Source organism: Bubalus kerabau, chromosome 3 (genome assembly GCF_029407905.1).
Source record: "Bubalus kerabau isolate K-KA32 ecotype Philippines breed swamp buffalo chromosome 3, PCC_UOA_SB_1v2, whole genome shotgun sequence".
NCBI classification, from domain to species: domain Eukaryota; kingdom Metazoa; phylum Chordata; class Mammalia; order Artiodactyla; family Bovidae; genus Bubalus; species Bubalus kerabau.
In genome coordinates, this window is record NC_073626.1 from 21,438,553 (window position 1) to 21,465,549 (window position 26,997).

General features: G+C 42.8%; 6 protein-coding genes across 7 annotated transcripts; 2 read left to right on the forward strand and 4 right to left on the reverse strand.

Annotated features, from left to right (window-relative positions):
• LOC129645605 (histone H4) lies at positions 1-26,165 on the reverse strand. Of its 2 annotated transcripts, none has more exons than XM_055570907.1 (2): positions 4,236-4,823; positions 1-178 (listed from the first exon to the last, which is right to left on the reverse strand). In XM_055570907.1, exon 1 carries the CDS (start codon positions 4,561-4,563, stop codon positions 4,252-4,254), a length of 312 nt encoding a protein of 103 aa, XP_055426882.1. In that variant the 5' UTR covers positions 4,564-4,823; the 3' UTR covers positions 1-178; positions 4,236-4,251. The 2 variants fall into 2 exon arrangements, with proteins under 2 accessions (XP_055426882.1, XP_055426883.1); XM_055570908.1 differs by lacking the exon at positions 1-178 and adding an exon at positions 25,737-26,165 and having other exon boundaries at positions 4,221-4,579.
• Positions 10,050-10,556, reverse strand: LOC129645586 (histone H2A type 1-D). The gene has a single exon (XM_055570887.1). The coding sequence runs from the start codon at positions 10,469-10,471 to the stop codon at positions 10,079-10,081; it is 393 nt and encodes a 130-aa protein (XP_055426862.1). The 5' UTR covers positions 10,472-10,556; the 3' UTR covers positions 10,050-10,078.
• LOC129645589 (histone H2B type 1-N) lies at positions 10,694-14,682 on the forward strand. The gene is made up of 2 exons (XM_055570891.1): positions 10,694-11,194; positions 14,051-14,682. The coding sequence occupies exon 1, from the start codon at positions 10,791-10,793 to the stop codon at positions 11,169-11,171; it is 381 nt and encodes a 126-aa protein (XP_055426866.1). The 5' UTR covers positions 10,694-10,790; the 3' UTR covers positions 11,172-11,194; positions 14,051-14,682.
• On the reverse strand, positions 21,131-22,061 carry LOC129645602 (histone H2B type 1-C/E/F/G/I). Its single transcript, XM_055570904.1, has one exon. It carries the CDS (start codon positions 21,522-21,524, stop codon positions 21,144-21,146), a length of 381 nt encoding a protein of 126 aa, XP_055426879.1. The 5' UTR covers positions 21,525-22,061; the 3' UTR covers positions 21,131-21,143.
• On the forward strand, positions 21,783-22,218 carry LOC129645580 (histone H2A type 1). Its single transcript, XM_055570880.1, has one exon. It carries the CDS (start codon positions 21,826-21,828, stop codon positions 22,216-22,218), a length of 393 nt encoding a protein of 130 aa, XP_055426855.1. The 5' UTR covers positions 21,783-21,825.
• H1-5 (H1.5 linker histone, cluster member) lies at positions 22,553-23,711 on the reverse strand. The gene has a single exon (XM_055570857.1). The coding sequence runs from the start codon at positions 23,335-23,337 to the stop codon at positions 22,657-22,659; it is 681 nt and encodes a 226-aa protein (XP_055426832.1). The 5' UTR covers positions 23,338-23,711; the 3' UTR covers positions 22,553-22,656.
• Positions 26,166-26,997: the final 832 nt, after the last annotated feature.

The following is a 26,997-nucleotide window of genomic DNA, read 5'->3' on the forward strand; positions in this document are numbered from 1 at the left end:
CAGACTATAGTCCATGGAATTCTCCAGGTCAGGATAATGAAGTGGGTAGCCTTTCCCTTCCCCAGGGGATCTTCCCAACCCAGTGATTGAACCCAGGTCTCCCACATAGCAGGCAGATTCTTTCTCAGCTGAGTCACAAGGGAAGCCCAATATTTTGTAGCAGGGGCCTGAGAGACAACTGTAAAGAAAAACAGCAATCATCAGTCAGGTCAATGTATAATAGTAATGAATATTATCAGTATGGAGTGGGATAGAATCCCCAACACAGTTATGGTATTATAAATAATGAGGATATTGACATTTCCCCTTTGATATATACTGTAAGTATTTGCTACTGTTGCTTCCCAGTGAGAAGGTATTTATGCTTAGGAACCAAATCTGTTGGCAATATGTCCTTTATATGCATGCAAGTATGGTCCACCCAACTTAAAAAGTATAACTGTTAAACATTTACATGATAACATTTGACCTGGTTAATTTAGGGATGTATAGTTTCTGTTTTTGATTTGTCCTCTTTTTTCAAATATTGCACAATATATACAACAGAACAATTGTCACAATTATATAAGCCTAATTACAAATGTAAACGAGAGAACAAACCTTAAGTATTAAATAGGTAATACCTTAATGGCTTCATTATTCAAAATTTGGTGGTCTAGGTTTAGAGAAGGTAATAGCAAAAAGAAATCAGGCTATAAATATAACAATAGATTTCTAAAGACAAATACTCAAACACTACATATAAGACAGCATTAAATTATGTACTGAATATTGAAGGATTTTTTTTTCTGTGGGGTTTTTTGTTTGTTTTTAAGAACCGAGAGGCTTCTGTCAGAATTATTCAAGATGTCAATGGAAAGCCACAGAATAGTAATAGATCCTCAGAAAATGTGGGAATATAGCTAAAAGTAATAGCTCCCAATTCAGAAAAACCTCTGCACAAAGGGAGTAAAAACAGAAAAGCTTTATTACTGGATAAGCATTAAACCAGAATATGAAGCACATCACAGGCACTTTTGCTAAAGGGATTGCAAAGCAAGGAGAGAAATGGCTCTCTTTTATACAGCTAGATGGATACAATTCACTCAAAAATTAGTAGACATGGCAATTTGTAATCTTGTAATAATGGAAGTTAGGCCCCTCTCTTTCTGGGAAACAGAGATCCTGTTAAAGTCTTTGACAGTGTTTCAGAGATGGGGCTAGGGTTGTTGAAAAAATATTCCTGAGTTGGGAGACTGGCTAGATGAATATTTAGCATTTGATTTTACAAAAATTAAATATTGATAAGACAAGGGAATTTTTAGCTTCAGATACAAAAATACGTAAACCTAGTCATTTTGTCATTTTTTTTTACATGTAGGCAATTGCTACCCTTCCTTAGTGATCAATGCAAAGAAATAGAGGAAAACAATAGAATGGAAAGACTAGAGATCTCTTCAAGAAAATTAGAGATATCAAGAGAACATTTCATGCAAAGATGAGCACAATAAAGGACATAAATGGTATGGACCTAACAGAAGCAGAAGATATTAAGAAGAGATGGCAAGAATACAAAGAACTATACAGAAAAGATCTTCACGACCCAGATAAACATGATGGTGTGATCACTCACCTAGAGCCAGACATCTTGGAATGCAAAGTCAAGTGAACCTGAGGAAGCATCACTATGAACAACATTAGTGGAGGTGATGGAATTCCAGTTGAGCTATTTCAAATCCTAAAAGAGGATGCTAAGAAAGTGCTGCACTCAATATGTCAGCAAATGTGGAAAACTCATCAGTGGTCACAGGACTGGAAAAGTCAGTTTTCATTCCAATCCCAAAGAAAGTCAATGCCAAAGAATGCTCAAACTACTGCACAATTGCACTCATCTCTCAGGCTAGCAATGTAATGCTAAAAATTCTCTGAGCCAGGCTTCAACAGTATATGAACCATGAACTTCCAGATATTCAGGCTGGTTTAGAAAAGGCAGAGGAACCAGAGATCAAATTGCCAATATCCACTGGAGCATCTAAAAAGCGAGAGTTCCAGAAAAATATCTACTTCTGCTTTATTGATCATTCCAAAGCCTTTGACTGTGTGGATCATAGCAAACTGTGGAAAATTCTTAAAGAAATGGGAATACCAGACTACCTGACCTGCCCTCTGAGAAATCTGTATACAGGACAAGAAGCAATAGTCAGAACTGGATATATAACAACAGACTAGTTCCAAATCGGGAAAGAAGTACATCAATGCTGTATATGGTCACCCTGCTTATTTAACTTATATGCAGTGTACATCATGAGAAATGCTGGACTGGATGAAGCACAAGCTGGAATCAAGACTGCTGGGAGAAATATCAATAACCTCAGATATGCAGATGACACCATCCTATGGCAGAAAGCAAAGAACTAAAGAGCCTCCTGATGAAAGTGGAAGAGAAGAGTGAAAAAGTTGGCTTAAGACTCAACATTCAGAAAACTAAGATCATGGCATCTGGTCCCATCACTTCATGGCAAATAGATGGGGAAACAATGGAAACATTGACAGACTTTATTTCTGAGCGCTCCAAAATCACTGCTGATGATGACTACAGCCATGAAATTAAAAGATGCTTACTCCTTGGAAGAAAAGCTATGGCCAACCTACACAGCATATTAAAACACAGAGATATTACTTTACCAACAAAGATCCATCTAGTCAAGGCTATGCTTTTTCCAGTAGTCATGTATGGATGTAAGAGTTGGACTATAAAGAAAGCTGAGCACCGAAGACTTGATGCTTTTGAACTGTGTTGTTGGAGAAGACTTGAGAGTCCCTTGGACTGCAAGGAGATCCAACCAGTCCATCCTAAAGGAAATCAGTCCTGAATATTCATTGAAAGGACTGATGCTGAAGCTGAAACTCCAATACTTTGGCCACCTGATGCGAAGAACTGACTCATTGGAAAAGACCCTGATGCTGGGAAAGATTGAGGGCAGAAGAAGACGACAGAGGATGAGTTGGTTGGATGGGATCACCAAACAATGGACGTGAGTTTGAGTAGGCTCTGTGAGTTGGTGATGGACAGGGAGGCCTGGTGTACTGCAGTCCATAGGGTCGCAAGTAGTCAGACACGACTGAGCGACTGAACTGAACTGTGGCAATCGCTCTTTGGAATGTGTCTACATTAGTCAAGGTTTCCCCCTTGACCTTGGGTTTCTTTCTATAGCTTCTAAGATTCTAGGAAAATGCTAAGACCTCCTTCAGAGTTTAGGTCTGGATTTCCTAATCTTATTCCTTTTCAATTTATTCCAATTCCAATCCCAATCTTATTCCTTATTCCTTTCCAATTTTGTACCAAGGATCTTTTAAATTTTAAATTCATTGTTCTGGTTTATAAAGCTGCCATGTATTTTTTCATTGTAGAGAATATTTCTGTAATATGACTTTGTTTTTGTTGAAATCCTTTTTAATTGCATCCCACCCTCACCAACTGTTCTGCCGGATATTACAGTGAGCCTGTACTTTATCATCCTTCCACACTAGTGTTAACGCCTATTGAACAGTCATAGGTTTATTTCATGAGGACTCATGGAGCTATCACTGTGATCGAACCGTAAGACTTCATGTCTAAACTCGCTACGAAAGTGCCTTTCTCTCTCCTTTGGTAGGTATTAGCTTGTGTTCCAAGAGAAATACCAATCTGGTTGAATCTTAAGCCACATGTATTTGGGTGACATATTTGCTTTCATTTATGTCTAGGCTATTAGACCCGGAGAAGGTAATGGCACCCCACTCCAGTACTCTTGCCTGGAAAATCCCATGGACAGAGAAGCCTGGAAGGCTGCAGTCCATGGGGTCGCTGAGGATCGGACACGACTGAGCGACTTCACTTTCGCTTTTCACTTTCATGCATTGGAGAAGGAAATGGCAACCCACTCTAGTGTTCTTGCCTGGAGAATCTCTGGGACGGGGGAGCCTGGTGGGCTGCTGTCTGTGGGTCGCACAGTCGGACACCACTGAAGCGACTTAGCAGCAGGCTATTAGACCAAACATTCCACTGAGTAGGTTACAAAGTAAAATACAAAACTATGTTCAAAACATTTCCTGGAAGTGTAAAATGTAACTGAACACTCAAAGGGTGGAAATAGTACTCCTAAGCAGTTTAAAGGAATGTACAGAACAGGAAGAATAAAACCCAAAAGCAAAGAAGCATCACGGCTCCTCAAGTGAAAAAGTGGGGGCCCTTAAAAGGACCTTTTGTTGAATACCGGAGAACGCGGACACTCAGCCGCCGAAGCCGTAGAGGGTGCGGCCCTGTCGCTTGAGCGCGTAGACCACGTCCATGGCGGTGACAGTCTTGCGCTTGGCGTGCTCGGTATAGGTGACCGCGTCGCGGATCACGTTCTCCAGGAACACCTTCAGCACCCCGCGGGTCTCCTCGTAGATGAGCCCAGAGATGCGCTTCACACCACCACGACGAGCCAGGCGCCGAATAGCAGGCTTGGTAATGCCCTGGATGTTATCACGAAGGACTTTGCGGTGGCGCTTGGCGCCTCCTTTGCCCAGACCCTTTCCGCCTTTGCCGCGACCAGACATGGCGAAATCCCAGAAACTCGAAAAAGCCCGACTTGCAAGCCTCGCGATGCAACTTTATACGTCTGTTGGCGGACCGAACTGAGAACCTGAAGAAAGAAGGAGGCGGGAAATCACGCCTTAAGTGGGGGAGGGGAATTGGACCAAAAAAAAAAAAAAAAAAAGAGGCCTTCTCTGTTCCTTTGTTCTGTGGTGACTCTGTTACCTTGTTTTAAAACTTTAGCAATTGCTTTTGAATGCGAGCACAAAACACGAATGTTGTGTAAAATATACAGAAAAGGCAGGTAATAAAATAATAATTCACAGATCACTGCTAGTAGCTATTTGGTATTTTGGTGAACAGATAAAAGCACATACTCTTTCAAAGAAAATGTATGCAATGCCATAAATGGCATTTTGGAAATTCCTTGCATTGTTTACATTTTCGTCAATTTCCCTTATTTAAAGAGAAAATGTATTTTTAACGCCTGCTTGTTAAGTTTATGAATTCTCTTTAATAGTTTTAACAAACTCCCTAGTAATCAGTGTTTTTGAAAAATATATTTTTTTCCATTTAGTAAAAATTTACTTCTTCACTGTACTTGGGTTGGGTATACTATACTGCCATTTCTAACAAAGTGTACCAGAATATGTCACTCCCAAATATCCTTCTTAAGCATAAGAATTATAATGAGCTGATGGTTTTGAGAAAAAGCAGACACAGGAGAAGCTATAAAATCAGAATTTAATACCGAGGCCTTCCCTGGTCGCTCAGATGGTTAAGAATCTTTCTGCAATACAGGAGACCTGGGTTGGATCCATGGGTTAAAAAGATCCCCTGAAAAAGGGAATGGCTACCCACTCCAGTATTCTTGACTAGAGACTTCCATGGATAGAGGAGCCTGGCAGGTTACAGTCCATGGGATCACTAAGAGTCGGACACAACTGAGCAGCTAACACATACCATAAGGGAAATTTACATTTATATGAGAAATCTCCATTTGTAAGAGTATCTCCTTCTTTGAGCCAGAAAGAGAAAGATATTAATAACTCACAATAAACTTACCTGAGGAAGGTGCAGGACTTAAATCTGCCACACCTGGTTTACTCTGTGTTTCCTGCTCAATCCCTATAAATGCCACTATCTCCAACATATTTTGTATTTAGATGAAGATGATATTTAAAGTAGTGGTTCAAGCCACTTCTGGGAGTTTTACTCAGTTCCCCTCTGTGTATTCTATGTATACATCAGACATACATGGTATTAAACTTGTTTTTCTCATGTAAATCTGTTTCTTATTACAGGAAGCTCTCAGTCACAGAATGAGTGAAACTAATATATTCATATAAACAATTGAAATAGCATAGATAAAGGTCTGGGAGTGGAGATGTTTTTAAAAACCAGAAAAACAACTTTGGGGAAAGACATTTTCTGAGAACCTCAGAAATTTGTATCATTGCTACTGCTGCTGCTAAGTCGTATCAGTCGTGTCCGACTCTGTGCGGCCCCATAGATGGAAGCCCATCAGGCTCCTCTGTCCCTGGGATTATCCAGGCAAGAACACTGGAGTGGGTTGCCATTTCCTTCTCCAATGTGTGAAAGTGGAAAGTGAAAAGTGAAAGTGAAGTCGCTCTGTTGTGTCCGACTCTTAGCGGCCCCATGGACTATAGCCTACCAGGCTCCTCCATCCATGGGATTTCCCAGGCAAGAGTACTGGAGTGGGGTGCCATTGCCTTCTCCGTTTGTATCATTGAGGGCTCCATAATTCTCTGTCCTTAATGCTGGCCCCTGTCCAGAGTCCCTGCCTTCTTCCAAATTGTTGCTATTTAGTCGCTCAATTGTGCCGAACATTATTGTGACTCCATGGACTATAGCCAGCCAGGCTTCTCTGTCTCTGAGATTTCCCAGACAAGAATACTGGAGTTCGTTGCCATTTCCTTCTGTAGGAGATCTTTCTGACCCAGGGATCGAACCTATGTTTCCTACATTGGCAAGCTGATTCTTTAACACTGAGCCACCAGCGAAGACCAAATTACTAATCCCCCAAATCTCTCAATCTCTTTATTATTCCACCATGTAATTAATATTCATCAATCCTGAATATTCATTGGAAGGAGGGCTGCTGAAGTTGAAGCTCCAACACTTTGGCCACATGATGTGAATAAGTGACTTATTGAAAAAGACTCTGATGCTGGGAAAGATTGAAGGTGGGAGGAGTCATTTCAACTGAAATGACTGACTGAGAGACAGGAGGAAACAAACTACAAGTGTCAGATTTTTGGTTTCCCTGATAGGTCAGTTCGTGAAGAATCCCCCTGCAATGCCAGAGACCCTGGTTCGATTCCTGGGTCAGGAAGATCTCATAAAGAAGGGATAGGAGACCTATCCCAGTATTCTTGGGCTTCCCTTATGGCTCAGCTGGTAAAGAATTTGCCCGCAATACAGGAGACCTGGGTTTGTATGATCCCCTGGAGAAGGGAAAGGCTACCCACTCCAGTATTCGGCCTGGTGAATTCCATGGACTGTATGGTCCAGTTCAATAAGTCAATCAGTTCAGTTGCTCAGTTGTGTCAGGCTCTTTGTGACCCCATAACCTCATGTCCATTGAGTCAGTGATGCCATACAATCATCTCATCCTCTGTTGTCCCCTTCTCCTCCCACCTTCAATCTTTCCCAGCATCAGGGTCTTTTCCAATGAGTCAGTTCTTCACATCAGGTGGCTAAAGTATTGGAGTTTCAGCTTCAGCATCAGTCCTTCCAATGAATATTCAGGACTGATTTTGTTTAGGATGGACTGTTTGGATCTCCTTGCATTTCAAGGGACTCTCAAGAGTCTTCTCCAACACCACAGTTCAAAAGCATCAATCCTTCGGCACTCAGCTTTCTTTATAGTCCAACTCTCATTTCGGCACTCAGCTTTCTTTATAGTCCAACTCTCATATCATACTGGTAAAACTCTCATATCATACTGGTAAAACCATAGCTGTGTCTAGATGGACCTTTGTCGGCAAAGTAATATCTGCTTCTTCATATGCTGTCTAGGCTGGCCATAGCTTTTCTTCCGAGGAGCAAGCATCTTTTAATTTCATGTCCATGTATAGTCAATGGGGTCGCAAAGATTTGGACACGACTGAGTGACTTTAAATGTAAATGTAAATTGAGACCCTGTAATCTCAAGACAAACTCTTCTCCTCTCTTAACTATCTAGAAGAATTCAAAATGGAAGTCTTTCCAGGCATCCCTGGTGGTTCAGATGGTAAAGAATCTGCCTTCAATGCAGGAGACCTGGGTTCCATCCCTGGGTCAGAAATGTCTCCTGGAAAAGGAAATGGCTACCCACTCCAGTATTCTTGCTCAAAGAACTCTATGGGATGGAAAATCCCATAGACAAGAGGAACCTTGTGGGATGCAGTCCATGGGGTCACAAAGAATCAGACATGACTGAGCAATTGAAACTTTTACTTTCCCAGAATTATTACCAGAGAAAAATTTTGAGTCACTCAATTACATGGTAGGGCAAACTAATTATCCAGTATTTGCTTTTTCTCTTATTGTTCTGTGAATTACCCTGTTGTACTTGGAAGCTGTTATCTAATTCCTGAGCTCAGAATGGCATATAAACTTCATTTTACATTCTTTTTTTGAACTTCCCGCGTGTGTGGGGTTTCCATATGTATGAAATTCAATTTGATCTTGCTTCTGTTAATCTATCTCATCATGTCAATTTGATTATTAGACCTGTAAAAGAACCTCGGAAGGGTAGAGGAAAATTCTTTCTCCCCAATAATACACAAAAAAATCTAATATGGGAAGATACTGCCCAATGCTTGCATAGTAGTCCAGTCTGCAGAGAGGGAAATTAACGTGAAGACCAATTTCAAGAACAAAGTTTAACTAATACTTTCATAAATCTTCTGCCACTCAAACTGAATTGTACCTCTTATGAAGGCTTTGCAGCATAAATTATGGAATTCTTCAGGATCTAATTGAAAGAAATATCTAAATTATTTTGGCAAGATTTTTGGAAAGTTGTGTTATCTCCATTTTCAAATACAAGTTTTATTTTCTTTCTGATTGTGTAGATAGTAAAGAACAGTAAGTGCTTCATCCAATGAAATTGGATTAATAGTCCATTACAGTCCATAGAATTCTCCAGACCAAAATACTGGAGTGGGTAGCTGTTCCCTTCTCCAGAGGATCTTCCCAACCCACGGATCAGACTCTTCCTAACACAGGGATGGAAGCCAGGTTCTCCCATAAAGCAGGTGGATTCTTTACCGGCTGAGCCACAAGGGAAGCCCAATTTTAAAAGTTCAGTTAATATGTGGAATTATAAGTAATGACATATCACACTTGAATATTTTATTTAAAACACAATTTATATTCATTTATCAACTATTTGATTACAGGTTCATTAATTAACATTAATAATAAAGGCAATATTTTAACAGTGTGATGGTCCTTGTTGTGGGGAATAGAAATGATGCAAGGAAGGGTTACTTCTTGCATGATCAACATCAATAACTATAACCATAGCATATTTTATTATTAAAACATGAAGATCTCATAGGCCTTCCTTGGAGCTGTAGCATTTATTCTTGAGAGTTCTAGTTCTGAGATATAGCTGTTTAAAATTACAGACTCAAATAATGCACATGAGTTTTTAAGAGGAAAAAACTGAATAATTAGATTCACTGAAATCAGGATTCGAGTCTTCCAACATCAAATAAATTTAAATTAAAAAGAAAAAGGAAACCTCCCGATTGTTTGTTGTGGTCACTGTTATTTCAAAGAATATTATTTACATGTGATTGCAGTTGAAATTTAAATATAGGAAATAAAAATATTTCAAGAGACTCAGAAAACTTATTCCAGAGGACTAGGAATGAGATAGTAATTCCTTTCATTAAAATGTATTCATTATGAAAACTAGATTACCTGGTGTGGAGAATTGAGGCCCTCTTTAGTTAGTATAGTTACTATAGTATAGTTAGTATGACTTGATCTGAGAGCAGGGTGAGTGATGATAGTGGGGAAAAAGGGGAACAAGAATCAAAGACAGCATTAGGACTGTAAGAACCTGGTTTGCTGATTTATTTATCTTATAAATGTGATTTACAATGTCTACCTTGTCTATTTGTTAAGGCACATCTTCCTAATGGATGAATAGTTCATGTCTTTTACTTGACCAGCATTGATGTAAACAGCCCACTATAAGGTGTATTCTTTGCCTGAAACTACTTGAAGCAAGTATTTTACCTTGTTGGGTTTATTCTCATTTAGGAGGGTGAGTGGTGCGCCCTAAGATTCAACTGAATTAGGAAGGGAGCTAGGCCCGTCATATGGTCCTAAGGTTTTGTTTCAGATAGCCATTTTACCCTGTAAAGGAATCACAAAAGGACGTTAATTCTGCCCTCACACCTTGCTATCCGAAACAATGTGAATTTGAAAGTACAGCTCGTTTTGCTGATAAAGTGGGTGGCTCTGAAAAGAGCCTTTTGGTTTGAACAGGTTTGTGTTGCAAGCAATGCCAGGCTTCTACTTGCCCTTGGCCTTGTGGTGGCTCTCGGTCTTCTTGGGCAGCAGCACCGCCTGGATGTTGGGCAGGACACCACCCTGAGCGATGGTGACTTTGCCCAGCAGCTTGTTGAGCTCCTCGTCGTTGCGGATGGCCAGCTGCAGGTGACGCGGGATGATGCGCGTCTTCTTGTTGTCCCGGGCCGCGTTGCCCGCCAGCTCTAAGATCTCGGCCGTCAGGTACTCCAGCACCGCCGCCAAGTACACCGGGGCCCCGGCCCCAACCCGCTCGGAGTAGTTACCCTTGCGGAGCAGGCGGTGCACTCGGCCCACGGGGAACTGGAGCCCGGCCCGCGAGGAACGGGTCTTGGCCTTTGCACGAGCTTTGCCTCCTTGCTTGCCACGACCAGACATGATTAACGTATAAACTCACCAATATAAAATATGAGTGTATACAACCAGACCTATCTTATTTATAGTCTTTACTGGGCGCGAAAATAACGGTGGACCATTGGCTAAAGCTGCAGTTTCACCTAACCCAATGAAACCGTGAGTTTGAAATACGCTTATTTTAATTGGACAAAACTATTATGTGACGTTTCCAGCATTCACCACCAATCAGACGCCTGGCATTACTCACTGCCTCCTTTAAGAAGCTGGGAAGGAAGCGCGTTCTTACCGCTTCTCTTTTCTTCCTGTTGCTTTTGGGCTGTTTGGCAGTAAACTCCCGGCCATGCCTGAACCCTCCAAATCCGCTCCGGCCCCGAAGAAGGGCTCCAAGAAGGCGGTGACCAAGGCGCAGAAGAAGGACGGCAAGAAGCGCAAGCGCAGCCGCAAGGAGAGCTACTCCGTGTACGTGTACAAGGTGCTGAAGCAGGTCCACCCGGACACCGGTATCTCGTCCAAGGCCATGGGCATCATGAATTCGTTCGTGAACGATATTTTCGAGCGCATCGCGGGCGAGGCGTCGCGCCTGGCGCATTACAACAAGCGCTCGACCATCACATCCAGGGAGATCCAGACGGCCGTGCGCCTGCTGCTGCCCGGGGAGCTGGCCAAGCACGCCGTGTCTGAGGGCACCAAGGCCGTCACCAAGTACACCAGCTCTAAGTGAGCCGGCCCGCCACGGAGTGATCGGTAAGGCTTGGCCTACACCCCAAAGGCTCTTTTTAGAGCCACTCAATCTTCTAAAGAGAACTGGCACTAACTTTATTCAGTAGGTGTTTCTTATATGCTATTAAGTAATAAGTTCCGGTTTTTTGTTTTCCCTTAAACAAGAGAAATTTATTTGTCACAGTTCTGGAAGGCAGAAGCCCGAGACTGCTGTTAATAGAGGTAGTTTCTTCATAGGCTTCTCGGGCTTCCAGGTGGCCATCTTTTCTGTCTTCACTAGGTATTCTTTCTGTTCACATTTCCTTTGATCTTGTTAGAAATTGCTTTCTCTGTAATGTAGATGGTGCTGCAGCAACACTGGAGGTGTTTTTTTGTGTTTATGTCGAGAAAGGTCAAGTTCATTATCAGACAAATGTAGTAAAGAAAACAAAATACCGTTTGTCCCAAAGCAAAATCAGCTCTCCTTTACGTCTGAAGTTGACAAAAGATTTCGTTGACCATGGCTTGTCCCCTGCATCCTTAATTTTAACGTGTGTGTGCCTGAGTAATGAGTTCCTTGGAACACAGTAGGAAAGTTACAAATCGCATTATTCACTTATGTTTTCCTTGTGGAGCGCTGCTGGCTTTCTTCCCCTTTCCCTGAGTTTAAATTTGTCAAGTATTAAGTTAAAAAGGCAGAAGCAAAACAAATGGAAGTGAGAATCTAATTACAGATCAGGCGGGCGCCACATTTCGTCGATAGCCAATCCAGACGCTGCGCGCGCAGTTTGAAATTTACTAACAATGTCGCTTGTGACTCCATCCTAACGGGAGAGTTCTAAGCCAAGCGGCTTTATGGGAAAAACTCTGCCATTTTCTCCAAACCCTGGTTTCTTTCTCTTTCCAGCATGTCTCTGGGATTTACTTTTGCTGTATTAATTGGAATAAATTTTTTAAAAATAGAGGACTGTTCTCCCATCCTCAAAAGAAGATAAAATTCCATCTCTTCATTTTAGGCCCTTAGGGATGGCATATTTAAAACTATTTTGGTATTTACCCGGAATCAAGGTGGCAATGCTTCCCCCTAACAGCATGTTATTCTATCAAGTGACCACTTGATACAAAAATGACCATTTGTTCATACTGCATATGAAAACGTATAGGTGACCTAACATTTAATTTGCAATATGCCAAGACATAAATGAGTAGCCATGAAAAGTTTCTTAAGACTAAAGTCTTACTATGTGGAAAACTACTCTAAATCTTTGCTTAAGACCTCACATTCAGAATTAATAGGTATAACCTACATCTTTGGAAACTATTATTTTTTTTCCCACTAGGTGACTTATAATTTCAACTTTCTGACTTTTTATATTAGGCATATTAAAAAGAATAATTTTAATTTTAATTTAATAATTTAATAATAATTTTAATGTGTGTTTTATTAAAACACAGACAAAATATTTCCCAGAGGGTTTCCTCATGTGCTTAGAATGAAGAAAAATATCCATTAATTAAAGATCTTTTTTAATATGTTTTAATTCTTTAAAAATGACTTTATATCCTGTCTGCTTTAATTGTGAAAATAATGCAGAATACAAAATTGAGAGTATAGGCATGGCCTGTTCATGCATAAAATGACAATGTTCACTATAAAGTTACACCTTAATACTAGGAATATGTATATGTGATGTGAATCTGGAGTTTCATCTAAAATATAGGTCAAATATATCAGTGTCTTTTACTAGTTAGTTCTTGTGGAACAGTGTTTTGAGAATGTGAGGTGACATGTTACATGGCAGAGAAGAGTGAAGTTATCAGCTCAAGAAAAAGAGAGTCTGATTTGAAAAAATTTTATTTTGGGGAAAGATTAAGAACTTTCAGTGAAAAGAGTAACAGGCCCTTAGCCTTTGAAAATACATTTTTTTAAGTTTGTTATCGCAGTGTTCTAAGTTCTCTAAGGCAGCCGGGCATCACACAAAGCAGTCTAACATAAACGTTGGTCTGGAGATTTCCACCTCTACTCAGGAATCTAAAGTCCTTGAAGAGGAACTAATTACAAGTTTGAGACAAAGGAAATCCTGACGGGTGTAAAACATGTATGCTGATTCAACACAAGGATGGTCTCCCATGTCTGGAGTAACAATAGAGTTAAGAGAGGCAAGAAAACCTGAAAGTAGTGCTAACTTGAGATTTAAACAGAACAGTTTTATAGTCATCCACTGGAATAGTTTGGTATATAAAAAGCCATGAATCCATGATAATAAGCAATTGGAGCAAATACTATATAATGAGCTGAATAAGAAGTTTACATGATGTGTCACACTATTCATATTTTCCCAAGTCTTTGTGCCCTATGTCATGGAGATGAGTTGTCTTCTTCACCTGAAGGTGCCTGGCCTTGCATTCTTAAGGTTTTATTGTACTTACATTAGGGGAAACTTAACCTCCTGTGATGCTATAGGATCAAGTCTCAAAAAAGATCTTCCTGAGAATCTCACTGATGCTTTGTTCACTAAAATTTCATTTCAGGAGAGCAAATTGCATTTTAATGATTTCCATTCTTGGAAATCCATCCAAACTCTTAATTCCCAAGGCAGTCTTAAATTAGCCTGTGTATCAGCTTCTACCATAGCCATCCCCAACACTGTGCATGCGTGCTCAGTCACTTCAGTCATGGAAATTGGATATATCTCAAAGAAGTGTGTGCTGTATTTGAGTCAAATCTTTTGAACGTTAGGCATTTCATCTGGCTCTATATTTTTGCAGAGTTCACACCAAAGAGCTTAACACTTAACATCAAACACCTTCACCTCACTATCAAGGACATTTTTATCAAAGCTATCACCTCTGTAATCACATATTTTTCCCTGAAACTTTGACTTATGCCTTGTTTTCCAGAACTACATCCATCACTTCGTGATCCTGCTGAAGCCATCAGTGCAATTAAACTCATCAGAGTACTCAGAACAACGTCCACTATGGATTCTTCACGTCTGTCATCCTGACAGTCCTCCGATACATTTTCATTGGATCCAAAATCTTGGTGGAGGAAAATCCCTGAACACTATCCTGACTTCTTAAGGTGGAATGCTTATCTCTTTAGGCTACATGAGACTGTAGCTGTTGCTTCCTTCAAACCTAGTGTTAAATTTTGGCAGTGGCCATACTGTGGGACATAGACTTCTAAAAGCCACAAACCATGACTTTGAATAGTTTTTCAGTTGTAATTTGATGGAGTTAAGAAATATAATTGAAGAATATATGCCATTTATCCGTACCATGTGCTGCTGCTCTGATGTTTCAGACTTCAGTCTATCCTATGTAGGAAGGTGAAAGCTTGCAATAGTCCTTTAAGGCCACTCTCATTCCATATCTATTTTCTAGATGCACAGAGACAGGGAGTATTTTGTCTAAATAGCTAGAGGATCAATGACAGAGTCAGATTTTAAGCCTCATGGTAGTGGCCATCACTATAAAAATGATGTATTTTGTGGTCTTCTTTCAAAACAAATAAATAAATGGAGATGGGCCATTTGTATTTGTTTTAATAGTGGAAAAAGTTGCCATTCTTTATTTGGGGGGGAAAAAAAAAGTTTGTCCTTCTTGTCCCCAAGAACAGAAAAGAAAAAAAAGGGCAGTTTATTATTTTTTTCTTGGCAAACACTGGTCCAGCTCTCTTTAGAGGGTCCTGTAGCCCTACTCCTATCATCATTCAATTAATAACTTTTGCCTTTCCTGTGGGAAACAAGCATGTATAGCAAAGTCTGCCTGTTGATTATAATACTGAAATTAAAAAAACAAAACTGACACCTGTTTCTAACTTTTCCAAAAGACAGTGTTTGAAAATTACAACTTAAATTCACATAGTGCTTGTACACAGACTGTATTTCATCTGTTGGAAATGTGTGCCAATTTGCTGTTAAATCATGCTACCAAGGAGCAGAGAGAAACCTGCCCACTGAAACTGCTGTGTGAGACATGGAATTATATCTCTTATCTGACCATCATTTCTGCCTTGAAAGCGGTAATGCAATTGACAAGAGGTCCCTCCCTGAAGCAGCAGCCCAGCTGGGAAGACCCTTTATTTTCATTTTCCTAGAGGGTCAGCAATTCAGATTTCCCCAAGTGAAAGGCTTAAACTTTCACTCTGGATGAAACCTGAATGCTGTTTATTTGCAATGGATGCTAAACATTAACCTATTCTTTTTCTTAGTTTCTTTTGTCCTCATTCCAAAGGACCAAAACTAGGCCTAGTCCAGGGAAGGGAATCATGAGGTCCTGATTTCTATGGCCTGTTCTACTTAAAGGAAGGCAGCTTTAATGGGGAAAAATCTTCCCCCCTATCAAAATGTAACCATATTTAGGGATAGAGTCTTTAAATAGGTAATGAAATTAAAATGAGGTCACTGGAGAGTGATTGGGTCCTGATCCAGTATGACCAGTCTTCTCTTAAAAAAGGAAATTTGGACACAGACAGGCATAGAGGGAACATATGTGAAGACAGAGGGGGAAACATGGCCATCTATGCTAAGGAGAGGGCCTAGAACCCATCCTTCCCTCATGGCCCTCAGAAGGAAGTAACCCTTCTGGCACTTTGATCTCAGACTTCTAGATTCCAGAAGAGTGAGAAAACAATTTTCTGTTTTTTCAACCACCCAGACACCCAGACAGGAATACCTTGTTAATGCCAGTGGTGAAGGCAAAAGTGAAGTTGCTCAGTCGTGTCCAATTCTTTGGACCCGTTGGACTGTAGCCTACCAGGCTCCTCCGTCCAAGGGATTTTCTAGGCAAGCAAATGGGAGTGGGTTGCAATTTCCTTCTCCAGGAGATCTTCCCTACCCAGGGATTGAACCCGTGTCTTCCGCAATGTAGGCAGACGCTTCAACGTCTCAGCCACCAGGAAATCTGTCAGTAACAGTAACATAGCAGCCAGTAACATAAATATAATGCTACAATCCTAATCCTCTGTCTCTTTACCTGTAGACCAAAGATACTATTAGCATTTACCTCCTTAGATTGAAAAAATAAAAAAAAAAATAAAGAAGAAAAATTAAATAATGCACAGTATCTAAAGATAATATACACTTAACACATGGCAGCCAATAACTAATGTGACTTTTTCCCCCCTATATGCCAAAAGCAAGATGTAAATGCCATATAATTTACTCCTTGAGGGCAGATCTTTGAGTAAAGAGCCATAATATAAACGCTGACATTCAGTCATCCCGTAAATGACAAACTATTAGAGCAAGTTAAATAAAAAACATCCAGATGTATAAGGAGATAAATGAAATATATGAGAATAAAATGCTAAAGATGGAAAAACTGAATAGATTACCAAAGCAGGTCATTTTGATATTCTGAACTAATAAGAGTATACCTGAAAGCAACCTAAACAGGTAGAAGTAGCATAGGCCCCAGAAAACCATTTGAGACTAAAGTTATGCCAATACTTGCTAGCTGGATATGTTGGATTTTACTTTAGTGAACCCATGTGTATGATCAGGCCACACAAGATGGCTGTTCTCTTGCTCTCTGTACATTCCTTGCTTGAACAGCCCCTGCTTTCCATCATCCCACTCATAGGACTGACCTTTTTTCCTAATCATAGAAATTAAACTTCTTAAGTGCTTGCCCCCTGTTCCAACAAGTAATTGTTGTATTCTTAGAACAGAATAGCTTTAGCATGCTGGGTTAATAAAGAGAACCCTTGATGGTTGTTAACCAAAGGAACTGTGAAGGAGATCATCTGTTATTTTCCCTGGTAGTTGATGAGCTCACATGACATCCATTCCCACTGTAATTGGTACACCTTGCCACCCTACCCCCATGAAGACTGCTGCCTTGTCCTGTCTGCTGTTGGTACAGTGGGGAGTCACTCTAGAACTCTGCTTCAGACCTGTAAGATACTCTAGCCAATAAACTGTTGATGTCTCTGTTGCTGTCTCCAGATATTTTCTTTGGTCTCAAGGTTGGGGGATTATAGGACTTGCAGGGCTACAGAGTATAGCCTAACACCATGATTCTCCTGTAAAATGGAGATAATAATGCAGCCCCAGTTTTCTTAGGACTTTATGAGATGATATTCACTGCTTCCAAGTGTGTTCTTGGAAGCCGGATGACGTCCACAAATGTTACTATGAAAGAGACATTACATAGATTTTTTTTCCTTTCAACAAAATAAGTAATTATTTAATTTAAGAATTAAAAGTATAATAAATGTTTCACCACAGAGTGATCTTCTCTAGGTCATACAGATTTATATTTTCTGAGTTAGACATCAGATCAGATCAGTCGCTCAGTCGTGTCTGACTCTTTGTGACCCCATGAATTGCAGTACGCCAGGCCTCCCTGTCCATCACCAACTCCCAGAGTTCACTCAGACTCACGTCCATCGAGTCGGTGATGCCATCCAGCCATCTCATCCTCTGTCGTCCCCTTCTCCTCCTGCCCCCAATCCCTCCCAGCATCAGAGTCTTTTCCAATGAGTCAACTCTTCGCATGAGATGGCCAAAGTACTGGAGTTTCAGCTTTAGCATCATTCCTTCCAAAGAAATCCCAGGGCTGATCTCCTTCAGAATGGACTGGTTGGATCTCCTTGCAGTCCAAGGGACTCTCAAGAGTCTTCTCCAACACCACAGTTCAAAAGCATCAATTCTTCGGCACTCAGCCTTCTTCACAGTCCAACTCTCACATCCATACATGACCACAGGAAAAACCATAGCCTTGACTAGACGAACCTTTGTTGGCAAAGTCATGTCTCTGCTTTTCAATATGCTGTCTAGGTTGGCCATAACTTTCCTTCCAAGGAGTAAGCGTCTTTTAATTTCATGGCTGCAGTCACCATCTGCAGTGATTTTGGAGCCCAGAAAAATAAAGTCTGACACTGTTTCCACTGTTTCCCCATCTATTTCCCGTGAAGTGGTGGGACCGGGTGCCATGATCTTTGTTTTCTGAATGTTGAGCTTTAAGCCAACTTTTTCACTCTCCTCTTTCATCAGGAGGCTTTTGAGTTCCTCTTCACTTTCTGCCATAAGGGTGGTGTCATCTGCATATCTGAGGTTATTGATATTTCTCCCGGCAATCTTGATTCCAGCTTATGTTTCTTCCAGTCCAGCGTTTCTCATGATGTACTCTGCATATAAGTTAAATAAACAGCGTGACAATACAGAGCCTTGACGAACTCCTTTTCCTATTTAGAACCAGTCTGTTGTTCCATGTCCAGTTCTAACTGTTGCTTCCTGACCGGCATACAAATTTCTCAAGAGGCAGATCAGGTGGTCTGGTATTCCCATCTCTTTCAGAATTTTCCAGTTTATTGTGATCCACACAGTCAAGGGCTTTGGCATAGTCAATAAAGCAGAAATAGATGTTTTTCTGGAAATCTCTTGCTTTTTCTATGATCCAGTGGATGTTGGCAATTTGATCTCTGGTTCCTCTGCCTTTTCTAAAGCCAGCTTGAACATCAGGAAGTTCACGGTTCACATATTGCTGAAGCCTGGCTTGGAGAATTTTGAGCATTACTTTACTGGCGTGTGAGATGAGAGCAGTTGTGTGGTAGTTTGAGCATTCTTTGGCATTGCCTTTCTTTGGGATTGGAATGAAAACTGACCTTTTCCAGTCCTGTGGCCACTGCTGAGTTTTCCAAATTTGCTGGCATAGTGAGTGCAGCACTTTCACAGCATCATCTTTCAGGATTTGCAATAGCTCAACTGGAATTCCATCACCTCCTCTAGCTTTGTTCGTAGTGATGCTTTCTAAGGCCCACTTGACTTCACATTCCAGGATGTCTAGCTCTAGGTCAGTGATCACACCATCGTGATTATCTTGGTCGTGAAGATCTTTTTTGTACAGTTCTTCTGTGTATTCTTGCCATCTCTTCTTAATATCTTCTGCTTCTGTTAAGTCCATACCATTTCTGTCCTTTATTAGCTCATCTTTGCATGAAATGTTCCTTTGGTATCTCTGATTTTCTTGAAGAGATCCCTAGTCTTTCCCATTCTGTTGTTAGACATATAGTGTCTTAATTGAATAGTACATTAGTTAACTAGTATTTTTTTTCACAGCTGTACTAAGTACCATTGGGAGCATGGAAATTTATTGTAAGTAGTATGCGGACTTTGGTATTTAAAATGTTGAAACAGAGAGTGAAAATATCATTCTGTTTTCTACTCTTTAAGTCTTACTGATTAAGTAACTGGGGACGTGTTAATTTGGTGCTGGTAGGTCTTGAAGGCCTAACACATATTAATCCTTGCTCCCTTCCCTGATTTTTCAATGTCATAACAAAGAACAATTTTCAGGCTCAAAGTGCATGCTCTTGTTCAATCACAGCTGACTCTTTGCAACGCTATAAATTGTAGGCCACCAGGCTCCTCTGTCCATGCAATTTTCCAGGCAAGAATAATGGAGTGAGTTGCCATTTCCTCCTCCAGGAGATATTCCTGAACCAGGGATCCAACCTTGAATCTGAATTCTTACCACTGCACTACCTGGGAAGCCAAACTAGCAGGCAGTAAATAGCATATAACTGAAGTTGAATAACATATATGGGCTTCCCTGGTGGCTAAGTGGAATTGGCCTGCATTGCAGGAAATGCTGGTCTGAATCCTGGGTCAGGAAGATTTCCCTAAGAAGGAAATGGCAACCCACTTGTGTTCTTGCCTGGAAAATCCTATGGACAGAGAATCCTGGCGGCCTACAGTCTGTTTGGTCACAAAAGAGTGGGAAACAACTTAGCGACTAACAGGCAACCACTGGGAGATTGAACCTCCCTCTGGGAGAAAGAGTGGAAACAGTAGCTGACTTCATTTTGGGGGGCTCCAAAATCACTGCAGATGGTGATTGCAGTCATGAAATTAAAAAACACTTACTCCTTGGAAGGAAAGTTATGACCAACTTAGACAGCATATTAAAAAGCAGACATTACTTTGTCCACAAGGGTCCGGTCTAGTCAAGGCTATGGTTTTTCCAGTAGTTGTGTATGGATGTGAGACCTGGCCTATAAAGGAAGCTGAGTGCCAAAGAATTGATGCTTTTGAAGTGTGGTGTTAGATAAGACTCTTGAGAGTTCCTTGGACTGCAAGGATATCAGTCCTGGATGGTCATTGGAAGGACAGATGTTGAAGCTGAAATTCCAATACTTTGGCCACCTGATGCAAAGAGCTGACTCATTTGAAAAGACCCTGATGCTGGGAAAGATTGAGGGCAGGAGGAGAAGGGGAGGACAGAGGATGAGATGGTTGGATGGCATCACCAATTCAATGGACATGGGTTTGGGTAGACTCCGGCAGTTGGTGATGGACAGGGAGGCCTGGCGTGCTGTGGTTCATGGGGTCTCAAAGAGTCAGACAAGACTGAGCGACTGAACTGAACTGAACTGGGAGAAAAAATGCCATCCTGCCAGGTCTCAAAGACTGCCTTTTCATTTAGAATTTCTCACTTATTACAAAGGGGAGAAAAGGTAAAGAAATGAGTGAAATGAACTGTGGAGCTGACTCAAAGAAGAAACTGACATGTCCTAGATTTTCCCCTTATAGAATCTGACCATGTAAAAAAGTGAACAGTAGTGCCATTACCAAAAGGGGTGAAACATTTAAACTTAAGAACGTGCAGCAGCACCAAACTACATGAAAAATCTAAAGGTAGGACAACCTGCTTCTATGCGTGCTCAGTCAATAAGTCGTGTCCAACTCTTTGCGACCCCCATGGACTGTAGGCCGCCAGACTCCTCTATCCATAGGATTCTCCAGGAAACAATACTGGAGTGGGGTGCCATGCCCTTCTCCAGCGGATCTTTCCGACCAAGGCATCTCCCTGCGGCTCCTGCATTACAGGTAGATTCTTCGCCTCTAAGCCACCGGGGAAGCCCAATACTGCTTTTATCTACTTCTAAAGTTACATAAACTAAGTGCCAGTTCTCTTTGGAAACCGTGGATGGCTCTGAAAAGAGCCTTTGGAAGTGCTGGAGTCTGATCAAGCAGCCAGTGGCTCACTTGGAGCTGGTATACTTGGTGACGGCCTTGGTGCCCTCAGACACGGCGTGCTTGGCCAGTTCTCCGGGCAGCAGCAGGCGCACGGCCGTCTGGATCTCCCTGGATGTGATGGTCGAGCGCTTGTTGTAGTGAGCCAGGCGCGACGCCTCGCCCGCGATGCGCTCGAAAATATCGTTCACGAACGAATTCATGATGCCCATGGCCTTGGACGAGATACCGGTGTCCGGGTGGACCTGCTTCAGCACCTTGTACACGTACACGGAGTAGCTCTCCTTGCGGCTGCGCTTGCGCTTCTTGCCGTCCTTCTTCTGCGCCTTGGTCACCGCCTTCTTGGAGCCCTTCTTCGGGGCCGGAGCCGACTTGGCTGGCTCAGGCATGACTGACAATAATCACAAGATGTCAGGAAAAAGAAGGATCTCCCAGTACGTCCATTTTATAATGCAATATGCAAATTAGATTTTGTAACGTTCTATGTCTGATTGGCGAATACTCGTTGTGACATCACATTCAATTTTGTCCAATGAAAACGCTCACTTTAAGGACCTACACATTACTCTGCAACTTTAACTGCAACTTTACCCAATGGAATAGCTTATTTTTCGCGCCCAACTGCAGCTATAAAATGTGCAGTTTTCTTTCACTTTAGTCTCTTCGGCTGTAGTCTTGAAGAGTTGTAGTATGTCTGGACGTGGTAAGCAGGGCGGCAAAGCTCGCGCCAAGGCCAAGACCCGCTCTTCGCGGGCCGGGCTCCAATTCCCCGTGGGCCGAGTGCACCGGTTGCTCCGCAAAGGCAACTACGCCGAGCGGGTCGGGGCCGGGGCCCCGGTGTACCTGGCGGCGGTACTGGAATACCTGACAGCCGAGATCCTGGAGCTGGCGGGCAACGCGGCCCGGGACAACAAGAAGACGCGCATCATCCCGCGTCACCTGCAGCTGGCCATCCGCAACGACGAGGAGCTCAACAAGCTGCTGGGCAAAGTCACCATCGCTCAGGGTGGTGTCCTGCCCAACATCCAGGCGGTGCTGCTGCCCAAGAAGACCGAGAGCCACCACAAGGCCAAGGGCAAGTAAGGCGTCAAGAGCCACGCATTCCAAACCAAAGGCTCTTTTCAGAGCCACCTACGTTTTCTGTTGAGGAGCTGAGACAGTAGTATTAACCTTAAGTCTAAGTAGTGTCTGACTCTGCGACCCCATAAACAGCATCCTTACCAGGCTGTCCTGTCCCTGGGATTCTCTCGGTTGCCATGTACTGCAGTGCATCAGGTTCTTCCGTCCAGGCAAGACGCTAGTTTTCGTGCTGTCAGTGCTAGTTTTCTCGCTCGCTTATGCAAGTACAGATTACCTCATATATACACAGGGTCTACCACTTGGTAGCAAGAAAATGGGAATTTTTACAGAAGAAATATTTTCTTGGAGAGTGGGAATAGATCTAAGTGCACAGCTGTTTCCAGAGATCTCTGGGTGGCTCTGAAAAGAGCCTTTGGGGTTTGCTTCTCAAGCGCCAACTTTCTACTTCTTCTTAGGAGCCGCCTTCTTCGCCTTTGCAGCTTTGGGTTTTGCTGCTTTAGGCTTGGAGGTTTTGGGTTTCGCCGCTTTTGGCTTCACTGCCTTGGGCTTCGCGGGGCTCTTAGCAGCCTTCTTTGGCTTTGCCGCAGTTTTGGCCTTCTTGGGGCTCTTGGCCACTTTTTTGACACCAGAGGCCGCGGGCTTTTTCGCCTTCTTAGGCGTCTTCTTAACGGCTTTCTTTGCTCCCGCAGCCTTCTTGGGTTTCTTAGGGGTGGCCCCTGCGGGTTTCTTCGCTTTAGCAGCCCCCGCCTTCTTGGCTTTGGGCTTGGCTTCCCCGGCAGCCGCCTTCTTGTTGAGCTTGAAAGAGCCGGAAGCCCCGGTGCCCTTGGTCTGCACCAGGGTGCCCTTGCTCACCAGGCTCTTGAGACCCAGCTTGATGCGGCTATTGTTCTTCTCCACATCGTAGCCGCCGGCTGCTAGCGCCTTCTTGAGCGCAGCCAAAGAAAGGCCATTGCGCTCTTTGGAGGCGGCGACAGCCTTAGTGATCAGCTCAGAAACTGGGGGCCCGGTAGCCTTGCGCTTCGCCGCTCCACCGCTCGCGGTCTTCTTGGTTGCTTTCTTCTTGGCAGGAGACTTCTCCACCGGCGCCGGGGCTGCCGTCTCAGCAGGAGCGGTTTCCGACATGGCGAAGGGAGAACCTGCTAGAAGGAGAGAGACTCAAATTCCAAAGAGCAAGTTTTGCAATGCCGTCTTGCTCCGGCCCGGGCTTATATAAGTCGGTGCTGCCCTGTGATTGGTGGAGCGTCCGATCCACCGCCCTCAGGCAGCCGCTTGTCGTGGTTGGACTCCCAAACTGTGTTTGTTAGTCCCCAAAATTTGATTAAATGTTAAAAACAGTGGTACATAATTTGACTCTTTGAAGGTTCAAAGGAGGAAAACAGCCTCCAATTTCACATACTTGTTTGTGTTTTTATGACTTACGCGCAGTTAATGAAAGATATTTTTAAAAATCCCTTCAGCTTTTCCTATAGATTCACCGGACCTAAGGCATCGAGCTACGTAGTTGCATATTGCAATAAAGTTTTAGTAAGTATCAAGTGAATGTTTTTTAAAAGGCTTTGTCGCCAAGCTCAGCCTTCGATTTTTGCAAGAGGAAAGATACTAGGTTCCTTGATTTTGCTTTAACTTTGCTTCGAACGGCAGCAAGTAACACAGGTGCAGGACGGCCAGTTGCCTACAGCCACAAATTAAGCACATAGATTTTACTTTAAAAACCGGTTTTGCCTTCCAAGGAGTTTACAGGTGCCAGTATCTTTAGAGAATGGGATTTCGCAGCTCGGTCTAGTTCTGTGGTCAAAGTGACTTCTTCCATGAGGAATAGAAATTGCTTTGGCTTCAGAATCCAATGACCTGTCTTCAAATTCAAACAAATTTAGTATGTTTTTGATTGAGAAGCTTTCTCCCTTTAATTTGTAAGCAAATCCATTAAAATAAGAAGAAAGAAAATGTCTTAACCCAGAGATGTATTTTAGGAAAAAACTGAAATCTGCTAAAAATTATTCAAGGGCTTCCAGCAACACCGGAAAGGCTGTTTAGATGACATGGGTCTCTCTCCGTCTTTCAGAAGCTGTTTTCCTCCTTTGGAGCTTCAGCACTTTCCACTGCTCTCCCTCAAACTCCATCTCCACCAACATTTAACAAATTGAATGGTCAGGAACACCTTCTTTTGTAGGACCTCAGTGTGGATATTTCTGCATATTTAATGAAGATAGACCTGTATCTTTCAGTGAAATAATTGGCCTCCTGACTACAAGTGTGGATTGGATAGTAAGGGAGTGAGTGGAGGTTATAGAAGTTTAAGAGAATTCAGGAAAACATTAACATCCAAGGGACCTGAGGCAGTGACTGTGAGGTGAAATGGAGGGTGATGTTTGTTATTTATTGGGAGGGGGAAGCTTGGAGAGGATTTTGTCCCTGGATGCAATGATGATTAGGGTCTCTCATGCATTCAACAGTCAGTTCTTGTGAAAACCTGTAGGCTGACATGCTTCATGTCTTCAGGGGTTCCTGGAGTTGAAACTATAGCCTACTATAGCCAAATCTAGACAGTGGCTTATTTTTGTATGGCCAAGCTAAGAGTTTCTCTATATTTGAAGAATATTTTAAAGATGTAACAGAGACCATATGTTACCTGCAAAACCTAAAATATTTACTTTGTGGCTTTCACGGTCTTGAATTCCTCCTCAGATAATTCATGTTATTCTTACAGGTCTGCCTTTTTCAGAATTATGAAAACCCAGATCTAAAGAAAAGATCTTAAGAAAATGATTCAATCAAGCATTTCCCACTGTTTCAATCACGAAACTTTCAGAAAACTTAGGAACGCTGGCGGTGGGGGGGTATCTGCTTTACAAAAGGAAGGGGGCACAATGTAGCTAACATTCATTGAGCATTTATAGTCTTAGTATGGCCTACAAACTAATTCACTTGCCACATTTTACAACTGTTGTAGGTGGGTCCGAAAGAAGCTGAGTAATTGGGCAATTGACTGCTGTGAAGCTCGAACCTCGACCACTATTTCTTCCTGCAACAGGGAGACAGGAGACATTATCTGAAGTTATATGGTACTACTTGGCAAAAGGTGGGGGGAAAGCGCCTCATTTGTCATTACAGAACTGTCCGCACAAAGCACTAGTTAACAAGGAATGGGCCACTTCTTCAGTCACTTCCTTTAGCCAGGGATTAAAAATTATCGTCCTAATAAAATGCTTCTCCTAGTAACAGTTTGACTAGGAGCCCAGGATACAGCCACTTCTACATAGTATTGACGTGGTACAATAATATTTGGGTCCACGAAACGTTTCATTTAAAATCCATGGCGTTTTTCATTTGCTGGTAATATGTATACTCGACAATGAACAGCTCCTTTTTGGTGACAATTGAGGGGCTCTTAAAAGAGCCTTTGGGGGTAGGTATGTGTTAGCTGGAGGAGCCACAAAGCTTATGCTCTCTCCCCGCGGATGCGGCGGGCAAGCTGGATGTCCTTGGGCATGATGGTGACGCGCTTGGCGTGGATGGCACACAGGTTGGTGTCTTCGAAGAGCCCCACCAGATAGGCCTCGCACGCCTCCTGCAGCGCCATCACGGCCGAGCTCTGGAAGCGCAGGTCGGTCTTGAAATCCTGCGCGATCTCGCGCACCAGCCGCTGGAACGGCAGCTTGCGGATCAGCAGCTCCGTGGACTTCTGGTAGCGGCGAATCTCGCGCAGAGCTACCGTGCCGGGCCGGTAGCGGTGCGGCTTCTTCACGCCGCCGGTGGCCGGCGCACTCTTGCGAGCCGCCTTGGTGGCGAGCTGTTTGCGCGGCGCCTTGCCGCCGGTGGACTTCCGAGCCGTCTGCTTAGTGCGAGCCATTTGGTAAGTAGTGCCAACTGCCTAACACTGATGTGAGCGCTCGGCCGTCCCAAAATATATAGCGAACCTCGCGTCTTGATTGGACAATAGGCTGCTGCTCTCTCGCCTACCCCGCCCTTCCACGCCCATTCTTTCTGTGTTTAGGAAGCATTGTCTCGCCTCTACTTCGGACACTAGGATTACGTGGTGAGGGAGGAAATATCTTGTTGGCTTTCAAAAAAAAAAAACCCTGCAGGATGTATCCAAATTCTTAAATTTGTCGTCTAGAGCAGGGGTCCCCAACCTCCGGGATCTAAATGTCTGGTGATCTGAGGTGGAACTGATGAAATAAAAGTAAGAATAAAGTGTGCTAGTCTCCCCGGAGTGTCCGAATCTGTGATGCCATGGACTGTAGGCTACCAGCCTCCTCTGTCCATGGGATTTTCCAGGCAAGAATACTCAAGTGGTTTGCCGTTTCCTACTCCAGAGAAATAAAGTGCACAATAAATAGTCGCTGGTCAGTTGCTCAGCCGTGTCCCTGCTCTTTGTGACCCCATGGACTACAGCATGCCAGGCTTCACTGTTCTTCACTATCCCTTGGAGTCTGCTCAAATTCATGTCCGAATCAGTGATATCATCCAACCATCTCATCTTCTGTCGCCCCCCTTCACCTCCTGCCCTCCATCTTTCTCAGCATCAGGATCTTTTCCGATGAGTGGGCTCTTCGCATGACGCAGCCAAACTATCGGAGCTTCTAATGTGCTTAAATCATCCCGAAACCATCCTCCCACCCAGGCGCGTGGGAAAACTGTCTTCAAAATCGGTCGCTGCCGCCTAAAAGGTTGCGGACAGCTGGCCTAGAGAACCTGAAAGTGTCTTGCATTTTAGATGTAAGATGTCATGATTTGACAAGCTTGAATAACTTGAAAGGAGTTAAGTGGAGGCCATGAAGT

What these genes read in the sequence shown, in the direction of transcription:
- LOC129645586 (XM_055570887.1), bottom strand. Translation starts at nt 10,471, where the DNA reads ATGTCTGGTCGTGGCAAGCAAGGAGGCAAAGCTCGTGCAAAGGCCAAG.
- LOC129645589 (XM_055570891.1), top strand. Translation starts at nt 10,791, where the DNA reads ATGCCTGAACCCTCCAAATCCGCTCCGGCCCCGAAGAAGGGCTCCAAG.
- LOC129645602 (XM_055570904.1), bottom strand. Translation starts at nt 21,524, where the DNA reads ATGCCTGAGCCAGCCAAGTCGGCTCCGGCCCCGAAGAAGGGCTCCAAG.
- LOC129645580 (XM_055570880.1), top strand. Translation starts at nt 21,826, where the DNA reads ATGTCTGGACGTGGTAAGCAGGGCGGCAAAGCTCGCGCCAAGGCCAAG.
- H1-5 (XM_055570857.1), bottom strand. Translation starts at nt 23,337, where the DNA reads ATGTCGGAAACCGCTCCTGCTGAGACGGCAGCCCCGGCGCCGGTGGAG.
- LOC129645605 (XM_055570908.1), bottom strand. Translation starts at nt 26,065, where the DNA reads ATGGCTCGCACTAAGCAGACGGCTCGGAAGTCCACCGGCGGCAAGGCG. An exon ending in CTCTTCGAAGACACCAACCT is followed by an intron (nt 4,580 to 25,736) that starts GTGTGCCATCCA and finishes GGCTTTTTCGAG; the next exon opens with TTTCTGGGATTTCGCCATGT.